This window comes from Podarcis bocagei (genome assembly GCF_964188305.1).
Source record: "Podarcis bocagei genome assembly, chromosome: 3".
NCBI classification, from domain to species: domain Eukaryota; kingdom Metazoa; phylum Chordata; class Lepidosauria; order Squamata; family Lacertidae; genus Podarcis; species Podarcis bocagei.
This window is the reverse complement of record NC_138127.1, coordinates 91,038,044-91,065,005: the sequence shown is the minus strand read 5'-3', so window position 1 is coordinate 91,065,005 and position 26,962 is coordinate 91,038,044. Positions and strand designations below refer to the sequence as shown.

At 46.7% G+C, this 26,962-nt stretch overlaps 1 protein-coding gene across 2 annotated transcripts in view; it reads right to left on the bottom strand.

The window, feature by feature from the left end:
• The window catches only part of TTC7A (tetratricopeptide repeat domain 7A), a 192,311-nt gene that overhangs the window by 112,378 nt on the left and 52,971 nt on the right, over nucleotides 1–26,962 (bottom strand). For both annotated transcript variants that reach the window (XM_081188507.1, XM_081188508.1), the window contains exons 11-13: nucleotides 16,480–16,584; nucleotides 7,592–7,709; nucleotides 3,261–3,318 (exon numbers count right to left, since the gene is read on the bottom strand). In XM_081188507.1, coding sequence (XP_081044633.1) covers nucleotides 3,261–3,318; nucleotides 7,592–7,709; nucleotides 16,480–16,584 — 281 coding nt within the window. The remainder of the gene's footprint in view (nucleotides 1–3,260; nucleotides 3,319–7,591; nucleotides 7,710–16,479; nucleotides 16,585–26,962) is intronic.

Genomic DNA, 26,962 nt, shown 5'->3' with positions numbered 1-26,962 from the left:
GAGGCACAAATAATATTATCTTTCAGGCATCTGTGGGACTCTGGAGGATGAGAATTCCTCCAGAGTATGGAGTAACCACTGAAAACAACTCCCTGTGTGCCCTCACTGAGTGTGCTTTTTTGTTTATCTCAGAGTTTGGAATGAAGGTATTTTGAGGCATGCCGGGCACAGGCCATTTAACAGCTTATAGGTCAATGCAAAAAAGCACCTTGCATTTTACTAAGAATGCTGCAGCAAGCCAGCAGCATACCTGGGGCGTTTTGCCATTTTGCCCTTGGCTGGAACAGAGACGCACTGCCTGGAGGCAGATGCATGCGACATTTGCAGTTCTCCCTGTTGCAAAAGGGCTGTCAAGATTATCGCATGTGTACAGAATCTGCTTTATACCAGGTCAGGCTGTTTGTCCAGCTAGTTCAATATTGTCTTCTCACGCTGGGAGAGGTTCTGATTGCAGAGCTCTTTCCCCCTGGCTCCTACTCCAACAGGTGCAGAATGCCGTGGCAAGGCTCCTTACGGGGTCCTTGCCACGGGATCACATTCATCCAGTGCTTTACCAACTGCACTGGCTCCCGGTGGAGTACAGGGTCAGGTTTAAGGTGCTGGTTTTGACCTTTAAACGGGACGCGGGTGGCGCTGTGGGTAAAACCTCAGCGCCTAGGGTTTGCCGATCGCATGGTCGGCGGTTCGAATCCCTGCAGCCGGGTGAGCTCCCGTCTTTCGGTCCCAGCTCCTGCCCACCTAGCAGTTCGAAAGCACCCTTAAGTGCAAGTAGATAAATAGGTACCGCTTTATAGCGGGAAGGTAAACGGCGTTTCCATGTGCTGCGCTGGTGCTGGCTCGCCAGAGCAGCTTCGTCACACTGGCCACGTGACCCGGAAGTGACCCGGAAGTGTCTTCGGACAGCGCTGGCCCCCGGCCTCTTAAGTAAGATGGGCGCACAACCCTAGAGTCGGACACGACTGGCCCGTATGGGCAGGGGTACCTTTACCTTTACCTTTGACCTTTAAAGCCCTATGCGGTCTAGGACCTACGTACCTACGTGGCCGCCTCTCTTGGTATGCCCCACGTAGGACCTTAAGGTCCACAAATGACAATATTTTGGAGGTCCCAAGTCACAAGGTGGTTAGATTGGTCTCAACTAGGGCCAGGGCCTTTTCAGCACTGGCCCCGAAGTGGTGGAATGCTCCGTCACAAGAGACTAGGGCCCTGTGGGACTTGACATCTTTCTGCAGGGCCTGCAAGACAGAGCTCTTCCGCCTGGCCTTTGGTTTGGACTCAGTCTGACCCTTATGTTTCCCTCCCCTTATGGTTTTGATCTATGGGCTACTTTTAAAATGAGGCTGCATTTTAAATTGCATTTTAACCTGTATTTTAAATTGGGTCCCCCCCCCATTATGTTTTTACTGTAATTTTTACTGTTGTTAGCCACCCTGAGCCCGGCTCCGGCTGGGGAGGGCGGGGTATAAATAAAATTATTATTATTACTACTACTACTACTACTACTGCCATGGGTTGAGCCTGGAACCATCTGCATGCAAAGCAGATTCTCAGCCACTGGTCCTTCCCAGCAAACCTATCCCAACCTCGTCTCTCCCTTGTTCTGTAGGGCTGCAGCCAGCTATCCAAATATCATGGACAAACAGGTCCTGAGCCATCTCAGCAGCAGCCTCTTCAGTAACCTCCAATTTGTATACTAGCCTCATACCTGGCATTGCTTGGGGATTCCGAGAAACGCCCCCAAAAGCAGTGCTGTAGCAGAATATTGGCATTTAGAGAGGTAGCAAAGGATGCTAACACATATATAGCATGCAGAAGGTCCGAGGTTCAACTCTTGCTGTTCCCCAAAGGGTCAGATAGCATAGTGTGAAAGACATTGCCTGGACGGCAACACTGATCAGAATAGACAATGCTTGCTTTGATAGAGCAACAGTCTGACCTCGGTTTAAGGCAGTCTCCCTACGTACAAAGCCTCAGCACTGATGCCTGCTTCGTAGCACCTTCAGCTCTCTCATACCACCCCGTCTCTAGCAAATATACTTTTCTTAATGCTAGCAGGCTATTCTGCATGTGGTCAACAAGGATGCAGTTGACCTCTCCCGATAACCCCCCCTGTTGGCTACGGGTGGGCATCTGTGATGTCCGATTAGCAATCTTGCCCGCGTCCAAGCCGGAGTTAAGATATCAAGGAAACAAGCCACAGCCGGTGGGGAAAGGTCAAAAGGCTAAAAATAAAGATGGTTTAAGAGTAATATAGGACAGCAATTACATCTAAATAGCGCAGTAAGGGAGATGTTACATCTGAGTCTAGGAATGCTTGCCACGTAAAGCTAAATCCCCCACTGAGAGGGAGCTCTGTCTAAGCGATGCCTTCTTACACTTCTGGTTAGTGCACAGAGAATCAGGAAGCAGCAGGAGGACCTTTTCAGTTGACTCTGGAGGCAGAAATATGCTTTTGCTGACATGCATTTATTCCCTCGTTAGCACCTAAAACGGGACGCGGGTGGCGCTGTGGGTTAAACCACAGAGCCTAGGACTTGCCGATCAGAAGATCAGTGGTTTGGCCACTGTCTGAAAATCATCCCTGGCCTCTTCCAGTGGCCTTGGGTGAGATAACGGTGCATAAAGCAAAAGGAGCTTTAAGCTTATTGCCCATTACCTCAACGTGTTGGGCAATGAAACCCATGCTCCTATATGTCCCACGAGCAGAAGGATCCATGGAATAGATGTTTTTTGTTGTATTGTGAAATTGCTTTGAGATTATTCATAGCATGTGATCCATAAATGAAACCAATAAAAATATGCTATGTGGAAGGAAGGCATACGGTACTACAAAACCAAAAGAAAAAAGAAAAAAAGAAGAAGATTGATGGGGTGAGCTCCCGTTGCTCAGTCCCTGCTCCTGCCAACCTAGCAGTTCGAAAGCACGTCAAAGTGCAAGTAGATAAATAGGTACCGCTCCGGCAGGAAGGTAAACGGCGTTTCCTTGCGCTGCTCTGGTTCGCCAGAAGCGGCTTAGTCATGCTGGCCACATGACCCGGAAGCTGTACGCCAGCTCCCTCAGCCAATAAAGCGAGATGAGCGCTGCAACCCCAGAGTCGGCCACGACTGGACCTAATGGTCAGGGGTCCCTTTACCTTTTTAGCACCTAAAACAAGGATAAAGGAGGAAGAGCTCCAACATAAGTAGAAGCCTAGAGACTGCTTCAGGTTTTGGTGTAAAACAAACAAAACACCTGTCAGTTGGGAATCTTTCTTCCTCACCTTTCCAGAGTCTCAAGTGCTTTTCGGTGCAAGTCGTCTTGTGTGCTTTTCAGGGTAGCTGTAACACAAGCAAAAGAGCATGAGAAGTTTTGTAACCGTTGCAACAAACACTAAGCTTGAATGGCTTTGTGCTCTCTTTTTCCTTCCCGCTTTCAAAGTTGGTTCCTCAAAATGAACATTCCCCTAAGGATTTTATGTTGTGGAGGGGGTAGGGGGAGAGAGAGGGAGAGAGAGAGAGAGGGAGGGAGAGAAAACGAACACACAGTTCTCCCTAGATCTTGCTGGAGAAAGTATTCCCTGCCTTAATTCATGGAGCTCTACAAAGTGATCACTCCTGTAAGACCAGACGCCTGTGGACAATCTTTCCTTTTTGAGAACGTCCAGCTCAAACCGCGCCAGAAATAAAATGTCATGGCTAGTTAGAGAACAGCTCTCCCTAGATAAGACATAGGCAAACTCGGCCCTCCAGATGTTTTGAGACTACAATTCCCATCATCCCTGACCACTGCTCCTGTTAGCTAGGGATGATGGGAGTTGTAGTCCCAAAACAGCTGGAGGGCCAAGTTCGCCTATGCCTGCCCTAGATCTTGGTATCTTATTTGTTTCTTAAATTTTTGTGCTGCCCTGCATCAACAGAGTTTAGAATGACGCGCCTATTCTTCCCCATCTTTAGCCTCACAACAGCTCTGTAGGGCAGCGCTGGGAGATAACAATTGGCCCCAGTGAACACCCTGGCTTTAATGGGGATTTGAACCTCGATCTCCCTGGTCCTAGTCCAGCACTCCAGCCACTACACTGCACTGATGGGGTTTAGTCCAGATCTCGCTCCATATCTTCAGATGGGGGTTTCTTCCAGAGATCATTGCCATTCCAGACATCATTGCCAACCAGCCTTCTCTGCTCTTAGCAGCTTTTGTGCAGAGTGCTCTGCCGCGGAAAGTCCACAGAGCTAGTTTTTAGAAAACAAACCCAACCCCCTTTTCCTGTTTTCATAGGAGGCGCAAAACGTCCATTCTTTCAGACTAATTCCCGCAGCTAACTTTTGCTTTTCTTGTTGTCTCTTGCTTTTAAATAGCTTCATGGGTTTGCTTTTTTCTTTTTTAAGTGCTTTTTCTCACAAAAAGAGTGAAAAAAGCACAATAAAAATGGAACATGTACGAAGGACCCTTACATTTTAAAAGATGTCCCTAGTTTATTTTGCCTGCTTTGGATACTTTCGGCTTGGAGAAGTTCTGCACAACCCCGGAAACTTGGCATTTTGTCCCTTAACGGAGTCCACGAAAATGGACATCACCTTGCTGCCTCTGTGTGTTTTATCCCACTAGGTAGGAGAACATGACTACCTGAATTAAGTCCATTAATCTCCATGGGTCTTCTCCCGAGTATGACTTAGCCGGAAGCAACCCACTAGTTTCATACACATTTTTGGCTGCAACCCTGAAATGAAGCTGCTTTGTTCCTACAGGCTGGAATGGGATTCCAGCAGGACTGGCTGAATATGGGACAACAGCCTTCGGTCTCCCTGAAACATTTGCATGTGGTATCTCCCCCTCTACCTGTGTGGATGTCGATGGTTTCCCCAAGCCAGGTTTTTATGAGCTGTTTGCTGAGCCTTGGCACTTCTGCGTGGTCATCTGTGCAAAGCTGTTGGAAGGCTGCCTGAAAGAGAGAGCTTGGGTGCTGCACCTGCTGTCCCCTCGATGTAGGAGACGTGTCTGTCGGGAGCCTGCTGGCTTGGGAAAGAGGGGACAGAACTTTGCCAGGGGCTCAGCCAGTGCAAATGTCCGTGTGTGTGTGTGTGTGTGTGTGTGTGTGTGTGTGTGTGTGTGTGACTGAAACTCTTCTGGGATAGACTTTGGCTCCTGACCAGAGCATAAATTAGCAATGACAGATGTTGGCCGGGCGGCACCTTCTCCTGCCCTCTGCTTTCCTGAGGACGCTATCCCAGGAGGCTTTAATGGAATGCTTTGCACCACAGCAAAAAATAAAACTGAAAGAAGGGCCTTGATGAACTTGTATCTCTTAAGACAACAGGGAATGAATGGGTAGACTTCTGCAGGCAGTCTGAAGATGTAGAAGCTTGGAGGTGAAGCCACTAGTGAGGAAATGGGTGAAATTTGTCGTTCTTATGTCAAACAGATAAGAAAAAGATGGGCCAATTCTGCCAGTTACTGGCAAGGAAGAAATCTAGCTGCTAGCAGTAATTTCCGGGCCAGCTCATGATGTTTCCTGTGCACGGTTCTTTCTAAATACCCTAATTGTATAATGAAAGGGTTCAGAGGGACTGAATGGCCAATAATTAAACCAATGGTTATAACCAATTTACCCTGCAAAACAGAGGGATTTTAGAACAGAACCATCAAATGTGCTAAAATTAGCACTGACTTGCATACATCTCCATCAGTTATCCATTCCCCTTGTACTGATTTACTCACATGGGCTGGAGTCACACACCAATGATTAAGAATTCCAATCAGGATTCCACCAACCCAACTCCGCAAATGGCAGAAAAAACGACACTCGTTTATCTTCTCACACAAAAAGCCAAGAATAAGTCCCAATGCCTGATGACATACCCAGAAGGAAATTTCTGCTCATATATCAGATACAGTAACTAATATCAGCTAGACTCAAGTAAGATATGCCCAACTTAAAAATGGAAAGCGTAATGCTGGTGGTCAACAAAAGAGCTTTAACGACTCTCTCAAGGCAAATCTTTAAAAATGTAGTATAAACACCGACAACTGGGAAACACTGGCCTGCGAGTGCTCCAGTTGGAGAACAGCCTTTGCCAAAGGCATCATGGGCTTTGAAGACACTCGAACTCAGGACGAAATGGAGAAACAAGCTAAGAGGAAGGCACGCTTGGCAAACCATGATTAACTCCACTGTGTCTCCACTGTGGAAGGACGTGTGGATCCAGAATTTGAATCCTCATCACTTATGGACTCACTGTTAAGATCGTGTTCATGGAAGACAATCTTACTCAGCTACGAGTGATTGCCTAAGAAGAAGAAGAAGAAGCCCAAGAAGTGTTGTTCATCATAAAGCAGGTTCTCTGGGCTTGCAATAGTAAATGCTCTTTTTTATCAGCCAGAAACATGCTTGTTTTTTTTCCATCTTGGGCTTATAAAGTCCTTGATTTCTCTCAAGTGGGTGGTTAGCTGAACCTTGTGGATGAGAAGTCTGATTATTCTCCATGATCGGCTGCATTTTAAACAGCTGCTCCAACATGTTTTTCAGCTTCGGTTATCACAAGATGTGGCTTTCTTCTTCTTTTTTAAAAAGGATTCGACATATCAGAAGAGGTTCAGAGGAGGGTCGCAAAGATTATCAGAGTATGGAAAAGAAGTCCAGCGAGGAAAGGTTGGTCATTCCCTTACAGCAGACGCTGCAACCATTCCTATTTCCCAGGGACACGCCACATTTTCTGGATCCCCTGTCAGGTAAATTCCTGTCCCTTTTTGTGAGGCCGGTCATTCATCAAGTTTCAGTTCTTACTGCATGATCTCTAGATGTCGAACCATAGTTTCCAGGTCATGGGAGGCAGTAGTTCTACTTTATTCTGCACTAGTCAGGCCTCACCTGGAGTACGGAATACTGGACACCATCCCTTAAGAAGGATGCAGGTAGGAAAACAGGAAAATAGAAAAGGCTGAATGGGCTTAAGCTACAGAAGGGTACACTTTGGCTTAAACTAAGGAGAACCACTTGATGGGAAGAGCAGTCTAACAAGGGAAGCAATTAGTTAAAAGAGTGGGGTGGTGGGCTCTCTGCCACACTTGGATATCTTCAAGCAGAGACTGGCAGGCTGTTGGGAATACTCAAGCCCTAGATTTCCTGCATCGATCTCCTTCCAGTTCTATGATTCTACAAACTCATAGAGGCTTATCAACAGCTATTACCCATGAAAAGCTCACATGAACCTCTCCTCCATGCATTGAGAAATGTACTCTGGAAAATCAGGCGCTTGCAAACAACAAGATGAGGGGAAACATCCGCTTCACGTATTGCTTGTTAACATCCAGGTGCATCCTGTTTAAGTGTCTTATGACATTATACTGAGAAATGTATGATGTTATGGCTGCAGATACCTGCATTTGTGTGTAGGGGGGTCCTGCCTAGGAGATAGATAGATAGATAGATAGATAGATAGATAGATAGATAGATAGATGATAGATTTTTGTTACTATCAAGCAATATATAAATCTTGTGGAATAAATTGCTGGCTGCTGCATGCACTTCTTAAAATGCATAAGCTTCAGGCACTTAAAACTGGCATCTCAGAAAGATTGCTGTGCGGACCACATTAGACAAGTCAAACACGTTACCATCAGTTGCTTGCAGGCTGTATGTCAGGCCCAAGGCAAGGTAACCCTTGGCTAAGAACTCTTGGGCATCTTCTCCCAAGCCAATCACCATCTTGGCAAAACGCTCTCCTTCCTCCAGCTGTAAGGGTAAGCCAATAAGAGAGACAAACATTACCAGAAGGGCCCCTTTGCAAAAAGAACACTCCTTTGGGGGGGGGGGAATCAAAACAGATTATCATCCCTTTGGGATGAACAGTGCATGCAAAAATCGGTTCCTTTGATTCTGGAGGTAATATAGCCATCAAGAGTTGCAGCCACCGACAGCCTTATCCCTCCATAAATCTGTCTAGTCCAGGGTTTCCCAAACTTGGATCTCCAGCTGTTTTTGTACTACAAGTCCCATCATCTCTGACTACTGGCCCTGCTAGCTAGGGATGATGGGAGTTGTAGTCCAAAAACAGCTGGACACCCAAGATTGGGAAACCCTGGTCTATTCCCTTGTAAAAGCCATCTTAAACTGGTGGACAACCCAATGGCTGGTATTGTCAAGGTGTGTTCAATGGGGTGCTCCCCACATTCTGCAGACCTGCAGCATCCCCACGCCTGCTAAGTTTGTGCTGCAGTTAAAGGCATAGGAGCAGAGCCATTAAAAGAAAGAAAAAACCTCTGGCACATGAATGCCTAGCTAAATATTTGAGCCTGTCATCGGCGTTAACTTACAAGCAGGAAGGACAAGGCCTGCACGGGGCCCATTGGCGGATGTTCTAAAGTTAGAGGAGGGGCTGCAGATGGGAGACGAAGGACATGCTTGAGAGTCTCCAAGTGTATTCCTCATTAGCTCACTGGATAGGCTGCAGGCCTTGTCAGCAATAATCGACAGTGTCAGCTCTGGGTTAAGAGCCAAGCAGCATAGCTTAGCACTATTGGACAGATCCTCCTTCTCGGAGACTTTGATTAGAGGCTCAAGTTTTCTTTAATGGTTTGACTTGGAGCTAAACCAGGTTAGACACCAGTATTTCAAGGTCCGGTGGGAAAGCATTCTTGATACCCAGCCTTGTCAATAACTCAGCGGTTTGCTCACCTCCTTCGTCCCAGAAAGGTTAAACATAACTCAGCCTGCCAGCAATGCGCTTGCCACCCCGACCCTTCCAAAAAGATCCCCTTCTGCGGAGCCTGTTTTGCATTATGATTGTGAGCAAAGAGTTCGTAGAATCACAGGACTGTAGAGTTGGAAGGGTCTGGGTTCTGGGACACTAAGCCGGAATAAAATTCCAGGGTGACCAAGAAGCCTCAGGCTACATTAAAAGTTCTGCAACCTCTCAGGGTTCCTCAGCTGTCAGAGAGAGTGAGAACAAGTTGTCATCCTCTCCTGAGCTGTAGGAGGTCTGCACAAATAACACTCAGCAAGATTTGCCAACAAACTGCATTCAGCCGCTGCAAAATATAATAATCTGAGCTCTCCACTGCCATCATCGTTGATAGAAACTGTGTTTTGTTAGCAGCAGCCTAACTCCTGAAAGCTGTTTTCCCCGAAACAGGGGGAGGCAGTTTCCCACAAACCATGTCATTTGACGGAAGGTTTAGGAATGCCTATTTGAGCCATGCCCACAGGCACAATGACAAGGGAGAAGGAACAGCAGGTGCTATTCCCTGGCAAGCTGCCGCCCAGCTGGTAGTCAGCTGGCACAACTTGTTTTGTGTTTTCCTTTTTCTTCTTCCTCAGGAGTCCAAGGCCTCATGCAATAAAATCCGTACTCTGTGTGTTTGTGCCTCTGTGTGTGTGTGTGTATTAAAGAGCTTTCATCAAGAACAACTTGCTGGGGACAAGAGCAGTGCTCCTGCCTTGGAGCAGAGGGGGAAATACTTCGAACAGCCTTTGCCAACTTTCTGCCTTCAAGATGTTCTGGACTACACCTCTCAGCAGGCTCTGCTGACTGGGGGCGATGGGCATTGTCAGCCCTAAACATATGGAGGGCACCAGGCCGGTGACAAGGCAGATTTAGATTTTCAGAGGAAGGAGGTGTTGCTCAAAATTAAATAAATGGGAAGATAAAATGGGGAAGGGTTTAAAATGAAACCCCAGCATTGGGGCAAGTGCTTGTGGAGGCACAGAGGTAGAAGATTTAGAAAGTCTTATGCAGGAAGGTTCATAGCTCAGTGGCAGAACAACTGCTTTGCATGCAGAAGGTTCTCCAGTTGGGCTTGGTGGCATCTCTGTCTGCTCCATATGAACCTGACTCCATCATTTAAAAACAGCCATTCCAACCTCCAAGCATATAGCTGATATACAGTGGTACCTCTGGTTGCGAACAGGATCCATTCCGGAGCCCCGTTCGCAACGTGAGCGGAACGCAACCAGCGTCTGCATGTGCGCGGGTCACGATTCTCCGCTTCTGCGCATGCGCGTGACATCATTTTGAGCGTCTGCGCATGCGCGAGCGGCGAAACCTGGAAGTAACCCTTTCTGGTACTTCCAGGTTGCCGCGGGATGCAACCTGAAGAGATTTAACCTGAAGCAAACGTAACAAGAGGTATGACTGTATACTATGAAGTTTTATCTTACTACAATGCAGTCGTACCTCGGGTTAAGTACTTAATTCGTTCTGGAGGTCCGTTCTTAACCTGAAACTGTTCTTAACCTGAAGCACCATTTTAGCTAATGGGGCCTCCTGCTGCTGCTGCGCCGCCGGAGCACGATTTCTGTTCTCATCCTGAAGCAAAGTTCTTAACCCGAGGTACTATTTCTGGGTTAGCGGAGTCTGTAACCTGAAGTGTATGTAACCTGAAGCGTATGTAACCCGAGGTACCACTGTACAGAAAACTCAGTGAGATTTTTTTTAATGTCCCCTTTAAATGAGCAAGGCCTGCCATGAAGGCCTTTGGAATTACAGGGTCCGCATTTCACAGCCTTTCTGTTGAGCTGCCGGGGTTTTTGTGAGTTTTTTTGCTATTGAAGCATCCAACTGACACTTCCGAGGCAATTTCAATGCTGCCATCAATGAGTTTCTCTGGCTGCAGTCCAGCTAATGAGACCTGCCCATTGTAAGCCAGCGTATGCGTGCCTATCACTTGCTGGATCAAGAAACTCAGGCATGAATGAAATCTGCGTCCAAATGTGCATCTGAACGTACTTCCAGATGTGAATGACACTTATGCGTACTGCATTGTTTCCAGTGGAATATAAATGCTCATTGAAAGGCACATCTCCATCCACACAGTAATAGTAAAAGGAAGTATTAATACAGGGCTTATACAGCATGTCCAAACTACTGTATTTTTCGCTCTATAACACGCACCAGACCATAACACGCACATAGTTTTTAGAGGAGGAAAACAAGAAAAAAATTATTCTAAACGAAATAGTGGATATATGATTTTTGTGGTTCATGCTGTGGCCACAGACATGTGAACTGACAGTGAGTTTGGAGTAGCCCAATACAAAAATCCTGAGGATCCATGTGGATCCATGCTTTGTAACCACGGAGGAGGGAAGGAAGGGGAACCATGGATCCTCTGCTCACAACTGCAGCAGGACCCCCCCCCCCCGCCACCCGCAGGCATTCGCTCCATAACACACACAGACATTTCCCCTTACTTTCTAGGAGGAAAAAGGTGAGTGTTATGGTGCAAAAAATACGGTACTTTACGTGCATTACCATATTCATTTAATCCTAACACAACATAGGGCATGTTTGAATTGTTCAACTTTCAAATTCCAAAAATGGGGGGTGCTAAAAAGTTGTAACATGACTTGGGAATTCAAAATATATTTTGTTTAAATTAATATAATGCAGTTTTGCTTGGTAAGTAAAATGTCTGCAAACTTGTATAGAAATCATTAAAAAATGATTTGCAGTACTTGCAGTTATATAATCATCATCATCATCAGTGCTTTTCTTCTAGAAAAAGGGTGCCGGTACTGTGTACCCTTGAGTACTCCCAGAAAAAAGCACTTACTACTACTACTACTATTACTACTATTGCTATTGCTATTTAGCATTACCTGACATTTTCAGAAGGTAACATTAAAATTCTTTGGTTTTCCAAAAGCAGCCTGTCTACTTTTTCATCAAACATAGACTTACCAAGCTAACAGTTGCCCAGTTGCAATAACAAAAGCAGGCTTGAATTCCTCACATCCCAAAACATATTTTTTAGACTCCCTCACTGAAGAACTTTGCAAAAAGAGTTCACCCCCTAAAATGACATGCCCAATTACAACAACCTTGTAAAGCGAGTAGTTGTTACCACACACAAGTTTCAGAAGGAAGAGATTAGGCCAAGATGCCATTTGAATGGCAAAGCCCATCAACTTTGGGGTGGTCTGGTCACCTCAAATATTTTATTAAGGGCCCCTGATATGACCTCAGCCCCTAGGAGTTGACTCCTATGCCACCAGCCCCGAGGTGCCCCGTCCCTGAGGTATAGTGTATTTTACTAACTGTACCCCCTGGCGCATTGGGATTTCTGGATATCTTTGCTGCTCCCAATTAATATTCATTTCTGCTTCTTAAGCATTCTGAGATTCGGAGCACAAGGGCAGGAAAGTAAATTAAATGGCAGCTTGATTAACTAGCGAGAGAAAGTGCTCTGTGCTTTTCCAAACGTGCTGTAATTATTAAAATGATGTTTATTCCAAGCAGTTAAAAAGAACCGGGCTGGGGGGGGGGGAGAGAAGATATTTCTAAGTACAGCTTTCTTGAGTACAATAAACAAAGGCCAGCAGCTATACCACCACACCAAAGAATAAACATTAGTCAGGGAAAGAACACTGGGCTTCTCGCTTATACGCTGCGTTCTGGCTTCCTCTCTCTTTCTGTAGCTAACTGGCAATTACATTTCTAAATTTATTCCAAAACTAACAGCGTATTTATAGCTTGCTGGAAATGCACAGAATAAGTCGCCTTTGCAAAGCTTCCTGAAAAATGAAGTGCCTTGATATTTCCTAGCTGAGAAGTTGTTAATTTTCCATTAAACGGCCGCAACCAGGTACCTAGGTACACCTAGCTATTCACACTGCTGCCAATAATGGAGAAATTATCCTGCCGGACTTCCACTGACGGTGATCTCATTCTAATTTTATTACTCTGCAATTTGAACGCGCATAATGACTGTAATCATTGTATTTAGGAAAGAAGTCCTCCCAAGGCTGAAGTATTATACTTTGCTGATGGAAGGAGGCAGAGTTGCTGATAAATGATGGGAACCATGTAGAATTTACGAGGGCGTGCATGGTGTTTTAACCGTTTCTGCCAACTTGTGCCCTGCATTATATTACCAGCTGATGGGTTTGGTTTCTCACGTTCCATTGCCATCTACATTGGGACCTGCAATTAAATGTCGCAGAGCATGCCAAGTTCCTTACAGGGCTCCAGCCAGGCTGGAACAGAATCCTTATAGTGCTTATAAGACTTTTGGTCTGCGGACCTAGGCCTCCCCATTTGTGGCCCCCAAGGCTGCTTCGGTCAAGCCACACCCACCTGCCCAAATGACATCAGATATGGGGGGGTTGGTTGAAAACACAGTTCCCTGCCGAAAGCAGGGTTTGCAGGCATGTTCGGTTTATTAGTTGTAAGGGGGCCTGAAATGTTCTGTGCCTTTGCAAAACACTACAGTGGTTGTGTTCAGGATCCACCAAGGCGATGCAGTGGAAGAGTTTTCACAAGAGTACAGGGAAGAGAGAAGAACATAGCTTTTTTTCCCTTTCCCACCCTCCTGAAACCTCCCACAATCTGATGCTGTAGCCTATAAATAGGTCTCCTTAAATATATTCCCAAGCACATCCTCCCCCCCCCCAAAAAAATAAGACTTAGATTCTAAATGGATGGCTACTAGTCAGTCTTGAGAGAGGAAGGGAAGCTCTGTTGCAGGAGCAAAACTGGTGCATTCAGGAAGGGCAGACACACACAAAATGCACATGTTGCCCATATTCTTTTAACACATCCCTCTTGCCATCTACTGTCTGGGCTGGAGTCAGACACAGGTTAGCACTAAAGTAATAAGTTCCCAGTAGTGATGTATGGAAGTGAGAGCTGGACCATAAAGAAGGCTGATCGCCGAAGAATTGATGCTTTTGAATTATGGTGCTGGAGGAGACTCTTGAGAGTCCCATGGACTGCAAGAAGATCAAACCTCCCCATTCTGAAGGAAATCAGCCCTGAGTGCTCACTGGAAGGACAGATCGTGAAGCTGAGGCTCCAATACTTTGGCCATCTCATAAGAAGAGAAGACTGCCTGGAAAAGACCCTGATGTTGGGAAAGATGGAGAAGGGGACGACAGAGGACGAGATGGTTGGACAGTGTTCTCAAAGCTACCAGCATGAGTTTGACCAAACTGCGGGAGGCAGTGGAAGACAGGAGTGCCTGGCGTGCTCTGGTCCATGGGGTCACGAAGAGTCGGACACGACTCAACGACTAAACAACAACAACAAGTCATCGAAGCCTGTGAAGCCAACTCTTCATTCAAGTAAACCTAAATGCAGTTCAGGCCTAGTGGTCTCAGCAACCCTTGCCAGTAGGTCTTGCCCCAATGACACAGTTGTGAGGACTGGAGGTCCATGCCTTCCCATCAGTCCCTAAGGCTCCTCCTCTCCTGGGTTTTCCCCACTCAAAAGTCTCAAACTGTGTCTGCGCACAACCAATCTCTATTCTGCTCTTTTGATTTCTCAGAGACCAGAGGGAAGGGGAGCTGGTTGCAGCAGGAGGGGGGGGAGACCCCCTGGATTCTCCAGCAGCCTCTTGGCCCTCCCCATCCTCTTCAGCCTCTGCTTCTGCCTCTGATTGTGGACTGCTCTCTGCCACAGACTCTTCCTGCTCACTAAATCCTGTTGCTCCTCCAGCTTCTGACATCTCCTCCTCCCAGTCTTCTCCTTCTGACCACTCATGGTCATCCCACCAACAATCCCCTGGCTCTGAGCCATCTTCCCCTGGGGGGTTCCCCAGCTGGTGCCTCCCACCGCTCCTCTGCATCCAGCTCGTCCGTGACATCTGCACTGAAATTGTGCTCCAAACTCTCTTATGTTTAAAAAGCAAAGCGGGTGAGGCTAGAAATCAAGGAAAACTGGAGGGGGTGAGTGTGTCATCTGCTATAGCAGGTGTCTCATTAAGCAAAGTCTATTGCTGCATGCTGCTTTTTGAAGACACAGCTGCACTGAGTCCATTGCACTGAGGCCTGGGACTTGCAGCTAGACCTTTTCAATGGCAGCATCGAGACACTGGAACTCATTGCGGGGGAACTTGAACCAGCTGCCTCTTTGAGCACCTTCAGAAGGCAACCAAAAACACAGATCACAGAATTGTAGAGTTGGAAGGGACCCTGAGGATCATCTAGTCCAACCCCCTGCAGTGCATGCACCAGTCCCATACAGGGATTGAACCTGCAACCTTGGAGTTATCAGCATCATGCTCAAACCAACCAAGCTATCTTTTGAGCCTGCTTTTTACAATGCTCATTGATTATTTACTGATATATCGCTGCTGCTGTTTAGTTACTGCATTCTTGCCCTTTTTGGTGATTTGCCATCTTATATTCGATGCTGGCCCAATTTTGGGTGGAAAAGAAAGCTTTAAAATTATTATACAAAAATAAGCATGTAAATGCTTTGTGGAACACCACGAAGAAAAGAAACAGCCCCCCCCCAAAAAAGAGCCCACAGCCAAGAACTATTATAGCAAAACGATTCCAGAATTTTTTGCATGTTAGCAGTTCAATCCTGTGCATGTTTACCTGGAAGCAATGTCTCCTGTGTTCAATGGGGCCCCAGGAAAGCGTACACAATATTGGAACCTCAAGAACAAAAACTTTATTCTACTGTATACACGAGCATCCTTAAGTTCCTTAAGACTGCATCCATTAATTGAATTGTCAGTGTAACTACCTGAAGAACTTACTTACTGCAATATTAAAACGTAGCAAGGCACTGCCCTCTCGCAAAGGAGCACAATGCACTTCAACACCATAAAATATTAACAATAATATTTTTTTAAAAAATTCTCCCTGGAAGTATTTATTTGACTGTGAAAGTCGAGAAAAAGCGAGGCCTGCATGAGGCGTTTTATCACCCGCATTGTGATCCTGTAATATTTATTTCAACCCGTTAATTATTCAGTCAAATCAATTAAAAGCAAGACAATTAATCAGCCCCCGAGCTCTTGGCAACCGTCTATTTCCCTTCCCTGCAGCCTGCCACTTCTTATTTTACTTGATATTTCCAATGATCATCATCCGCCGCTGACTGCAGGGCCACCTGGTGGAGACGCCACTGGTGTAAACGGCAGGCTGAGAATTTATTAAAACCCGAGCAGCTAAACAACCGGCAGATGCTTCTGCTGCCGAAGATTATCAACGTTTTTCCGAGCCGCGGCTCCTCCCAGCCACCCCTATTGCGGTGACTGGAGGGTACATCTTAACAAGGCTGACATTTTGAACACACACACAGAGAGACCCTGCTGTTGTGACACTGGGAGCAAGAGAAAGCGAACCAGCTGCCAGCTGGAGAAAACCAAGTGGATGAGCTCCTAGGTACATTTAGGCAGCAATCATGAGCCTACCTAAGGGGTGCAATGTCTGACTGTAGCAGGGGGGGGGGGGGCTTATCTCCCTCCCTGTCAAAAAAAGAAGCAGCATGCATACTGGACTGGCTGCACAGGAGGAAAACAACAACCAAGCCTTCGTATTCTGTTTGGAGGGGAAGTGGATAGAGCAGGCAGTTCCCCACTCTGAAGCAGCGGGCAACAGCACTGAGGGGACCCTTTTCAGTGCAGAGCTGTAATTTTGCAGCTGTTCAGGCTCACTCCCCCCCCCCCCACCGCCTCTTGTCTCCTCCTCTCTTTGAGCTGCACTCAAACGCCGCTGCTGTCAATGCGGCACCTAATGCATTATGTAACAAGCACTGCGCCAGCTTGCTTACCCAGTGCAGAGGCCCGATGCAGACCTTGGCGGCCAGGAGAGGGACGGTGGGGTCCTCAGGACGCAGCTTCGCGCATTCTTTGAGCACCGAGACGGCGTGGGCGGACTGGGCAGAAGGAGGAAGAAAGAAGGGGAGAGGCGTTTGGTTAGGCAATGCAGCTCCCAAGTACAAGCAAACGTCACCTCTTCAATACTTAGTGCTGACTCCGCAGAGTTAAGACACGTGAAAGAGAAGAATCGGGGTTCCCTGGAAACTGCATCCTGTGGCTGATATACTTGCCCCCCTCCACGGATCAGGGCTACTGATAGGTTGTAGTTACTGAGAAGCAAGGGGAAGGTGCTTTGCTTCTGCTCATGCTCCCACCCTACCCCAAGGAGCCTCTTATGTCTCCATTTCACTCGCTCCACACAGCTGTACCCTAACAATGAAATGGGTTCGTAGAGTTGGAAGGGTCATCTAGACCAACCCCATGCACAAATCACAGCTAAAAGATCGCTGGCAGATGGCCACCCAACCTCTGATTTCCTTATGCTCCGCAGGGGTCTTCTGATGGGGCACTTTGGTGGTTTCCCTATGCCACTGAGCTTGGGTTGGCTTTTCACATGGCAGGCGCTGCTGCCCCGTGGAACTCCTTGCCACTAGAAGTTTGGTGAAAGATGTCCCTGCCTGTTTCTAGGCATCTTGGAAGAAGTGTGTTGTTCACACAGGCCTTTCAGACCTGAGACCCTTTACTGACTGGCTGTCAATGATGCGCTTGACATTTTTAATTCTTCCTTACTGTAATGGTGTCTCTTTAGTTTGACTAGTGCCCTGTGACATTTTCACATTAAAGTTTGGTTTAGAAATATTTAAATAAAGAGAGTGTTCTACTTGCCAGTGAGCACGGAAACTGCTCCCCAGCAAGCACCCCACTCACCCCAGAAAACTGTCCTAATATTAAGCAGTCTCTATCTCTGCCAAAATTTCAGGTGCTTCTCTCTTGCTCAGCATACTGCAAGGCTGCCAACACTCCTATGCACAGTTTAGGCATGATACGCAATTTCTGAATTTCTGTACTGCCTGCATTTAATATATAAAAGGATGTCACATAGAGGAGGGAGAAAGGTTGTTTTCTGCTGCTCCAGAGAAGCGGACACGGAGCAATGGAGCCAAACTACAAGAAAGAAGATTCCACCTAAACATGAGGAAGAACTTCCTGACAGTAAGAGCTGTTCGACAGTGGAATTTGCTGCCAAGGAGTGTGGTGGAGTCTCCTTCTTTGGAGGTCTTTAAGCAGAGGCTTGACAACCATATGTCAGGAGTGCTCTGATGGTGTTTCCTGCTTGGCAGGGGGTTGGACTCGATGGCCCTTGTGGTCTCTTCCAATTCTATGATTCTATGATTCTATGATTCTATGATTCTATGATTCTATGAAACAGAAGGAAGTACTATTCTGCATAGGGGCCATTGGATTTGGGGAGGGGGACGACAAATGGATTTGGTATAGGGGAAAAGGTAAGTAGAGATCTCCTCATGAATGGTGGGAGATTCAGGGAAGATAAAAACAAGTGATTCGTCACACTGACCACATACTCCTCAACATTCCTCAGATGAAAATAGGCACATTTCTCACACAAACGCACTCATACAACTGACCCTCCTCGTCCCCCCCATTTGTGTCCCTCCACAGCAGAGCATTTCCACCACAACAATGCAACACGACACAACACACATATGCTCCACCATCCTGAAAAAAACCCGTAATTCTGCTTTTATTTAATTCTTTGATAGATTTACAAAAAGGAAAACGCACACCAATAAAAACATTTTAGAAAGAAGGAAGATTAGACACGGACACACAAAGCATTTTTTTAAAAAAATCAAGGCTCCTTGTGCTCCGCTCTGCTCCCCCTTTCTTTATTCCTGCCCAGGGAGGCCCTGCCCTCTGCCTGCCCCTCGGAGCCAGCACATCCCAAAGTGCTGACCCTTGGCAGCCGCAGTGTCTCCTCCTCCTTGCCGACTCTCCAACAACCGCTGTCCTTTATTTTGCCTGACCTGTCCCATATTTCGCCCAACCAAAGTTGGCAACCCTAGTCACTTTGCACACATTCCCACGAGAGGGTCCTGGCAAGCTAGGGCAACCCAGCAGTGCAACAAGTGTCTCTCTCTCCAGGTCTAAAAGAGGAGAGAGGAGGGGAGACGGGCGGAATAAATCCCTTCTCATTTATGCCCGCGAGTCTGTCAGCCCTGACTTTTCCAGCATTGATGAAATGATGGGTTCGTAATTGAAAAGCGGCACAGTTAATCAGCAAGGCAATCTTTAATCCCTCGACAGTGAAGTACAGTAAAGAGTACATAGCGGACGTTGCAATAAAAGACTACACGGTGGAAAGGGCCCGTTGCCAAATGGAGCTCAGCAAAGTGTCTAACGCGGCTCTGAAAAACAAGCCCCCTGGAAATTCTTATAACCTTTCCCATCAAATGTTAGAAACCTGTCAGCATGCCATGGAACAGGGCCGTCTTAGCCATAGGCGCCAGGGGTACAGGGCACCCGGGCGCCAGGCTCTCAGGGGCACCAGGCCGAGAGTCTGGGGCCCGAGAGTTGGAGACCGGGGAAGAGCCTGCCCATCGGTTGGAGCGCCGCGGCGGGCTCTTCTGCTGTGGGCTGCGAGTTCAGGGGCAAGCGAGACAGCGAGGTGCTGATGTGGCCGGCCAGCTCCGCCTTCCTGCGTGCCTGGGATTGGTTTAGGGCCATGGAGAGAACCGTCCAGTGCATGCTGCTTACACCATGAGGCGCCCATGAGGCTCTGGGGAACCTTTCCTTAAAAAAGGTCGACAACTTTGGGGTTCCCCAAAGGATCTTTGCACCCTGGCTGGGCTGGTCCCGAGAGTTAACCATGCGGCGAGGTCCAAGTCCAGTCCGAGGTCAAGGGTGCAGTATGGAGGCTGCCCGTCAAAGCTGAAGCAGGGTTCAAGGCAGGGAGTCAGGTGAGGTCAGGAACTCGGGCAGAAGAGCAGGGTGCAGGCAGGAACAGGTTACCAACTATGTTGCTCCCGCAACCTGGGACTGGGGCTGGCCGGCTTTTATCTGCCCCGAGGCATAGGGCAGCCCCGATCCTCCAGTGACTCGCCTCTCCTGGCCTGGAGGCGAGCACTCCTCCTGCGGGAACTTAGTTCCCTCCGCCTCTCTGCCCTGAGCCTCTGCAGCTCAGGAGAGGCTGGAGGGTGACCAGACCCAGATGCAACCTCAGCTTCCTCTGATGGAGCTGAGAGTGAAGCACCTGCAGGCAATGGGTCCTCCATCACTTCAGGAGCCAGAGCAGACTCAGCTGGTCCCTGCACCTGAGGATCCAGCACAGGTGAGGACCCTTCAGGCTCATGCCCCAGCCCCGGCTCATGCCCCAGCCCCTCTGGAGGCGGGGACTCCTGTGCAGGCTGGGATTCCTCAGGTTCAGCCTCTGAGTCCGAATCCCAGGCCATCACACCGGTGCTGCATATGCTTAAGACGGCCCTGCCATGGGAAAATGTTCACATTGTTCACAAACAAGCAAAACATTTATTATGATGGGTTGTGTGTGTGTGTGTGTGTGTGTGTGTGTGTGTGTGTCTACGTGTGCACACACACCAGCAGAGATGGAAGATCCTATATACTGGGGAAGGAATTTGACAACATGCACTCACACAGCCAGACCTCATCTGCATTATACATTTAAAACAATATTAAACAGCGATGGCTTCCTTCCAAAGAATCCTTGGAATTGCGGTTTGTTAAGGGTGCTGAGAGTTGTTAGGAGACCCCTGCTCTGCTCACAGAGCTACAATTCTTGGAGTAGTTTAACAGCCAGTCCCTCTTCCAGGGAACCCTTGGGAACTGGGATGGATAGATAGATAAGTGATGATGCTTAAAGATATATTCAATGCTCCTGGACATTTGCCACTAAATGTCAGAACGTCCCGTCATTTCCCACAGGACGCCAGCAATTTATTACTGGACATTTTCAGCATTAATGAGTTCATAACACCTGCCAAATACAATGCAAGGCCTATTAAAGATAAAAAGTGTTCATTGACTCCCTAACATGCTCACTGTGATGCTATGAGAGATCATCTAGGCTGTGACACCTGGAAGACCTGCTCCCTGCCTTGCAGGCCGTTCCATCTTGCCTGGAAGGGCAGGGCCCTGACTGACTCCAGCTGCAAAATCTGGGGCTGCTGAACAGACTCTTGGGCTGGGCTATTATTAGGGTGTGTTGAATTTTTCAACTTTCAAAAATGAGGGGTGTTAAAAAGTTTATAACATGATTTGGGAATTTTAAAATATATTTCAGTTAAATTAATACAATTAATAATTATTGCCAAGTACTTGCAGTTATACTATGTTGTTGTTGTTGCTGTTCTTATTATCAAGCACTACCTGACATCTTCAGAAGGTAAAATTAAAATTCTTTAGTTTCCAAAAGCAGTCTATGTGCTTCGTCATCAAATGAAGACTTACCAAGCTAAATGTCCAATCACGAAAATAATAGTGGACTTGAGTTCCTCACACCCAAAAACATATTTTTAGGACCCCTCCCTGAAGAAATTTGCAAAAATTTAGTTTTACTCCCTAAAATGACATGCCCTACAGTGGGTTATTGTTTAGAGGGAGTTGTTGGGTGGGGGTTGCTGCTGTTATTGATATGATTTGTATGGAAAGGCTTCAGTCTGGCCATGCATTTTTTCATGCTTTATTTATTGTCTATCACTATTTTTGTTATGTTTTAATTATGTATTGTTTTCATGTATTGTTTTCACCTATCCATTCTTAAGGAAATCAGCCCTGAGTGCTCACTGGAAGGACAGATCCTGAAGCTGAGGCTCCAACACTTTGGCCACCTCATGAGAAGGGAAGACTCCCGGGAAAGGCCCTGATGTTGGGAAAGATGGAGAAGGGGACGACAGAGGATGAGATGGTTGGACAGTGTTCTCGAAGCTACCAGCATGAGTTTGACCAAACTGTGGGAGGCAGTGGAAGACAGGAGTGCCTGGCGTGCTCTGCTCCATGGGGTCACGAAGAGTCGGACACGACTAAATGACTAAACAACAACAACAACAATGTTTTGTTTTCATGTTGTAAGGCACTTTGAGCATAGTTTGAAGTGTGGAAAGGCGGCATGCAAATAAAATTATGTATGCCTTTATGCATGTTTACGCATGCTAGAGTTGAGATTTAGTGTGCCTGTTAAATCCAACTTTCAAAACATCAGAGAAGCCAAGCCACATATAGGATAAAATATAGTGGTGCAGCAGTTTGCCTTGAATTGGGAGGGGGGGGAACAACAACAGTGCTAGCAAAAGTAGAAATTATGGGGTCTCCCATTATCTGAGGGGCTGCCATGTAGAAGATGGAGCAGACTTGTTCGCCATTGCTCCAGAACACATGACTAGATCCAATAGGAGAAGGGTAGGAGCTGTTGGACAGTGGAACAGACTACCTCATGAGATTGTGGATTCTCCTTTGCTGGTGATGCTTAAACAGAGGCTGGGCAATCATCTGGGATGATTTAGCTGAGCATTGAGAATTGAGCATTGAGCATTGAGCATTGAGCACTGAGTATTGAGATGACCTAGATCCCCTCCAACTTCATGATATATACGATTACAGAGAAATATATAGAGACAGGTAGATCTTGAGTACAAACGACATCCCATAAGAGATGATATGGAACTCCGGGTCTGCATCCTCAGACTGGGGGAGGGAGGGAGGAGCAGCAATCGTGAGCATCTCTATGCATACCAAATTCCAGTTGTATTTTCCAGTGCATGTACTTGTGCAACACATGCGCATGTGCTATTGTGCAGTGTGCACAAGAATGAGAGAATGAATGATCACACATATTAGAGTAATAGTGGATTCCGCAGCGTCTGTGTAGGGTCTAAATAATCAGATAATTAAAATGTTAGTATTCCTCAGTCAGGCTGTGGGTGGAAAGTGCATTGTTTGCAAGATCCACTGCAAGATAGTAATAATTAGACTTATTAGTGATGCAACTTTAAACCGGGGAAGCATTTCAATACAAGTTCTAGGCCTGCATACAAAACTCCATATTTGGATGTCTCTGATCAATGCATTGCGTGGCCGTCCCAAGTCAAACGTGAAGCAGGCTTCAGTTTCTCAGTTCTGGACTGCAACACCTGCTGGTCACCCATTACAGTACGGCCAAGTTCTTCCCTGTACATCCATTTAAAAAGAAAAAAAATGCCTACATTTTGGCAAGCTACAGTGTGCAGCGAGCTGTCTCTTTCATGCTTCTGACAAGGGTCTTAAGAAAGCCCCCTGCTGGATCACCAGATCCAAGGCTTGTCCAGTCCAGCATCCTCTTTCTCAGAGTGACCAATCAGATGCCTCTGGGAAGTCCACAAATAGGACAGGAGGGCAGCAGTTTCCTCCTGCTCTTGTTGCCCAGCGAATGATATTCAGAAGCCTCTTAGTTACTCTGTAAACCATCAAGGTCAGTAACCATTGTTCTTAAGGCTTTGGAGGGCAGGACGAGAACTAATATCTGAAAAATGCAGGGAAGCAAATTTCATCTAAGCATTAAGAGACATTTCCTAATGATAGAAGCTGTTCAACAACAGAACAGACTGCCTTTGGAGACGGCTGGCTCTCCTTCGCTGGAGCTGTTTAAGCAGGAGGTGAATATGAGTTCTGCCAGGGATGTATGAGTTGTGTTCTGCAGGTCCTGCACTGAGCAGCAGTCCAGATTTGATGGTCCCTTCCATCACTGATTAAAAAAACTGATATTTAAAATGATCTATTAATAATGCATTAGCTTAAAGAGTTAACTGCATTGCTAATGAAGCATATTGAAGTAATATAGGGATGACAAAATGACTGAAAATAAACCAATTTGATCAAGCAGGGATATTGAATTTATGATATGAATGACACAGAATAAATAGAAGTGAAATTATTAATGAATTTAAGAAATTGATGGCTTTCATTGCATGGATTAATGATAACTTAACTCCTATAAATTAATTCCAATGTAAAACACACACACACACAATAGATGGAGTCACAGAAGAACCACCCAAGCTTTATCTGGGGAGAAACAGCACCCAGAAAAACAAAAAACCCAGAGCCGAAGGATGAGGTGTGTTCCCTTCCTGACATGTTTGGGGAAATTTTAGCTACCAAACTTGAAGCTGTGGATGAAAAAATGAAAAAAAGAAAAGAAAATGTGGTCAATATCTAGCATGCACAAACATAAAGTTGATTTCAAGTCAGTTTGGCACATACAGTGGTACCTCGGGTTACATACGCTTCAGGTTACAGACTCTGCTAACCCAGAAATAGTACCTCGGGTTAAGAACTTTGCTTCAGGATGAGAACAGAAATCGTGCTCCAGCGGCGCGGCGGCAGCAGCAGGAGGCCCCATTAGCTAAAGTGGTGCTTCAGGTTAAGAACAGTTTCAGGTTAAGAACAGACCTCCAGAACGAATTAAGTACGTAACCAGAGGTACCACTGTATAGAGAAATGAGGACTAATGGGAAGGGATTACCTAAACTGGTTTTGAAATATACAATTAAGCAGCTTCCAGAAGAAACTGTATAGAAATTGAATTGCAGCAACCGGAAACGTACTGATTTCAAAAAGTTGTTGTTCTTCTTTTCTTTTTTTACAAGCATACAAACTGAGCAGAAGACAAGCCATCTTTCAAACAGAGCTAGTCTTTCCAAGCAGGGCAAGCCTCCACCAGAGCAAATAATATACCCTTCGGACTGCAGAAGCCACTGCAAAATGCAGGTTTCTCTGCCTCCCCTGGGCCATCTTCCAAATTCAAATGGAGTGGATACACATGATAAACATGTTGTCATATATGCACCGCTCCTTGCAGTGTCAGATTCTAGTTCTCTTCATCTGGTGCAATTTGGTGCCTAGATTCGGCTGATATTATACACTTGTCGCCCCATGTGGCAGCTGGGAGCTGGTGTTGTAAGGATGGGAGAGACTGCCAGCCAGTCTGTTTCCAATCCTTGTCATTAAAGCAATTGCCTAAGATTAGAGAGATTATATAATCCAGTGTAAACCCACTCCCCAGAGTTTATGACGACGACCCAATATCCCACATTCGCCATCCAAGCCGCTGGCTGCGATCCAAGCACAGCGGTGATATAGCTTTAGCCGGCTCATTCTGGTTTTGATGAATTTTCAGGAATCTTCAGAAATTTCCATGTGCTTAGAGGCACAAATCTCTCTCTATCTCCCTCTCCCCGCTACACGCCCTCTTGCCCCTCTTCTCCTGGCAGAGAAATCGACCCACCGAATGTCCTCTAGCTGGCTGACCTTTGTAACGAAATCTTGAACCGCTACAATCTTTTTAACTTCCTTTCCTTGCTTGTGCTATTTAAGGAGCCGGCGAAGGCCCCTGCATCTCCCAAGGCTCCCGGCTGCAAGGAAAGACAAATGTACGGCTGCTGCCTTCTTTCTTTTTTAAAGTGCGTTACTTAGCAACCAGGCTAAGCTTTTGAAAGGAAAGCAGCCAGAAGGAGCATCCCAAACCATTCCATCCCTTTGCCGCTGCAGAATTTTATACACCGGATATATTTATACAGTTGCCCCTAACTTTCTAAAAGGCTTTCTGCCACCCTTGCAAGCTGCCAAGTCAAACTTTGAAACTGGCCATCGGGAGGGTGGGCTTGCGGTCATGGCTGACTTTGGGGGCATTTGCGTATTGGACACAATGTCTATTTATATTTCCATCTGAGAAATGTTGGAGGGTATGGAATAGGTAAAGGTAAAGGGACCCCTGACCATTAGGTCCAGTCGTGGCTGACTCTGGGGATGTGGCGCTCATCTCGCTTTATTGGCCGAGGGAGCCGGCATACAGCTTCTGGGTCATGCGGCCAGCATGACTAAGCCGCTTCTGGCGAACCAGAGCAGCGCACGGAAACGCCGTTTACCTTCCTGCCGGAGCGGTACCTATTTATCTACTTGCACTTTGACATGCTTTCGAACTGCTAGGTTGGCAGGAGCAGGGACCAAGCAACGGGAGCTCACCCCATTGTGGGGATTCGAACCGCCGACCTTCTGATCGGCAAGTCCTAGGCTCTGTGGTTTAACCCACAGCGCCACACATGTCCCTTGGGTATGGAATAGGTTTTCCCTATTTTCATCTGAGAAATGTTGGCAGGCATGACATCGCCCTCCTTTTGTCCCAAAGAGCTCACAGAAGTGTGTTTATTCCTTTCTCTGACCCTCCCCTCACCTGCACCTGTGACAGAAGTTTGCTTTTTCCATTACATTTACAAATCGCCCTTTCTCCACATGGAGAATGATAAAATGACAAAAATGATAGAACGACAAAACAAACAAAAACAACAAAACAACAAAAACAACAAACACAGCAGCGTTTGGCTGAGACACAGGGCTAAGCAGGGCTTGACAGGTCCCATCATCCAAACCTTGGCCTCATTCACATTGAATGAATTTTATCACAGACCAGTTCCAGCCCACATACAATATCAAGGATGTCATAAAACATGACAGAGATACATTTGAATTTGCAATTAGGTATAACAGGGACAATACAGATATAGCAACAGTTAAAAAATATATAAATTAAAACTTAGTCACTAACATATAACCTAAAATTATCATTTAAGGCCTTAATCATTATGATAGCACAGCTTGTTCCCTAAGTTTTATGGCAATCGCACAGAATTTGGCTACCCTTAGCGTGATCTCAGGATCCTTGTCATTGGAGCCCAGCATGATTCCTGGGGGCCTGGAGTCGTAAAGGCTGGTGTAGGAATCACCCCACTTCTACAACTTGCCAAAACACTCTCTGACATCTTGAAAATTGATGGGTACAAGCCCCGCCCGGAGTATTGTATTTGCCAGTTGGAGTGCTGGAGCCTCATTCACATTTGTAGAATCATAGAGTTGTAGAGCTGGAAGGGACACCAAGGGTCATCTAGTCCAAACCTCCCCCCCCCCCGCAATGCAGGAATCTTTTGCCCAACATAGGGCTCGAACCCATGACCCCGAAATCAAGTGTCTCATGCTCTACCAACTGAGCTATCTTGCAACGTCTTACTTTAAAACAGGGGCACTGATCCTTATTCTCTCCCACGCACGATGTCCATCCTTTTCTTGCAGAAACAGAAACAAGTAGCTGGAGCAACAGACTGAAGTGAGGCAAGACACAAGGCGGTCCAGCACCTATCATGACATGGAGTAGTGTCTAGGACAGGAAGGCACGTGCCAGCCAGGAGTTCCACTGTGGTGTAGTGGTTAAGAGCGGTAGACTCGTAATCTGATGAACCGGGTTCGCGTCTCCGCTCCTCCACATGCAGCTGCTGGGTGACCTTGGGCTAGTCACACTTCTCTGAAGTCTCTCAGCCTCACTCACCTCACAGAGTGTTTGTTGGGGGGGGGGAAGGGAAAGGAGAATGTTAGCCGCTTTGAGACTCCTTTGGGTAGTGATAAAGCAGGATATCATGTCCAAACTCCTCCTCC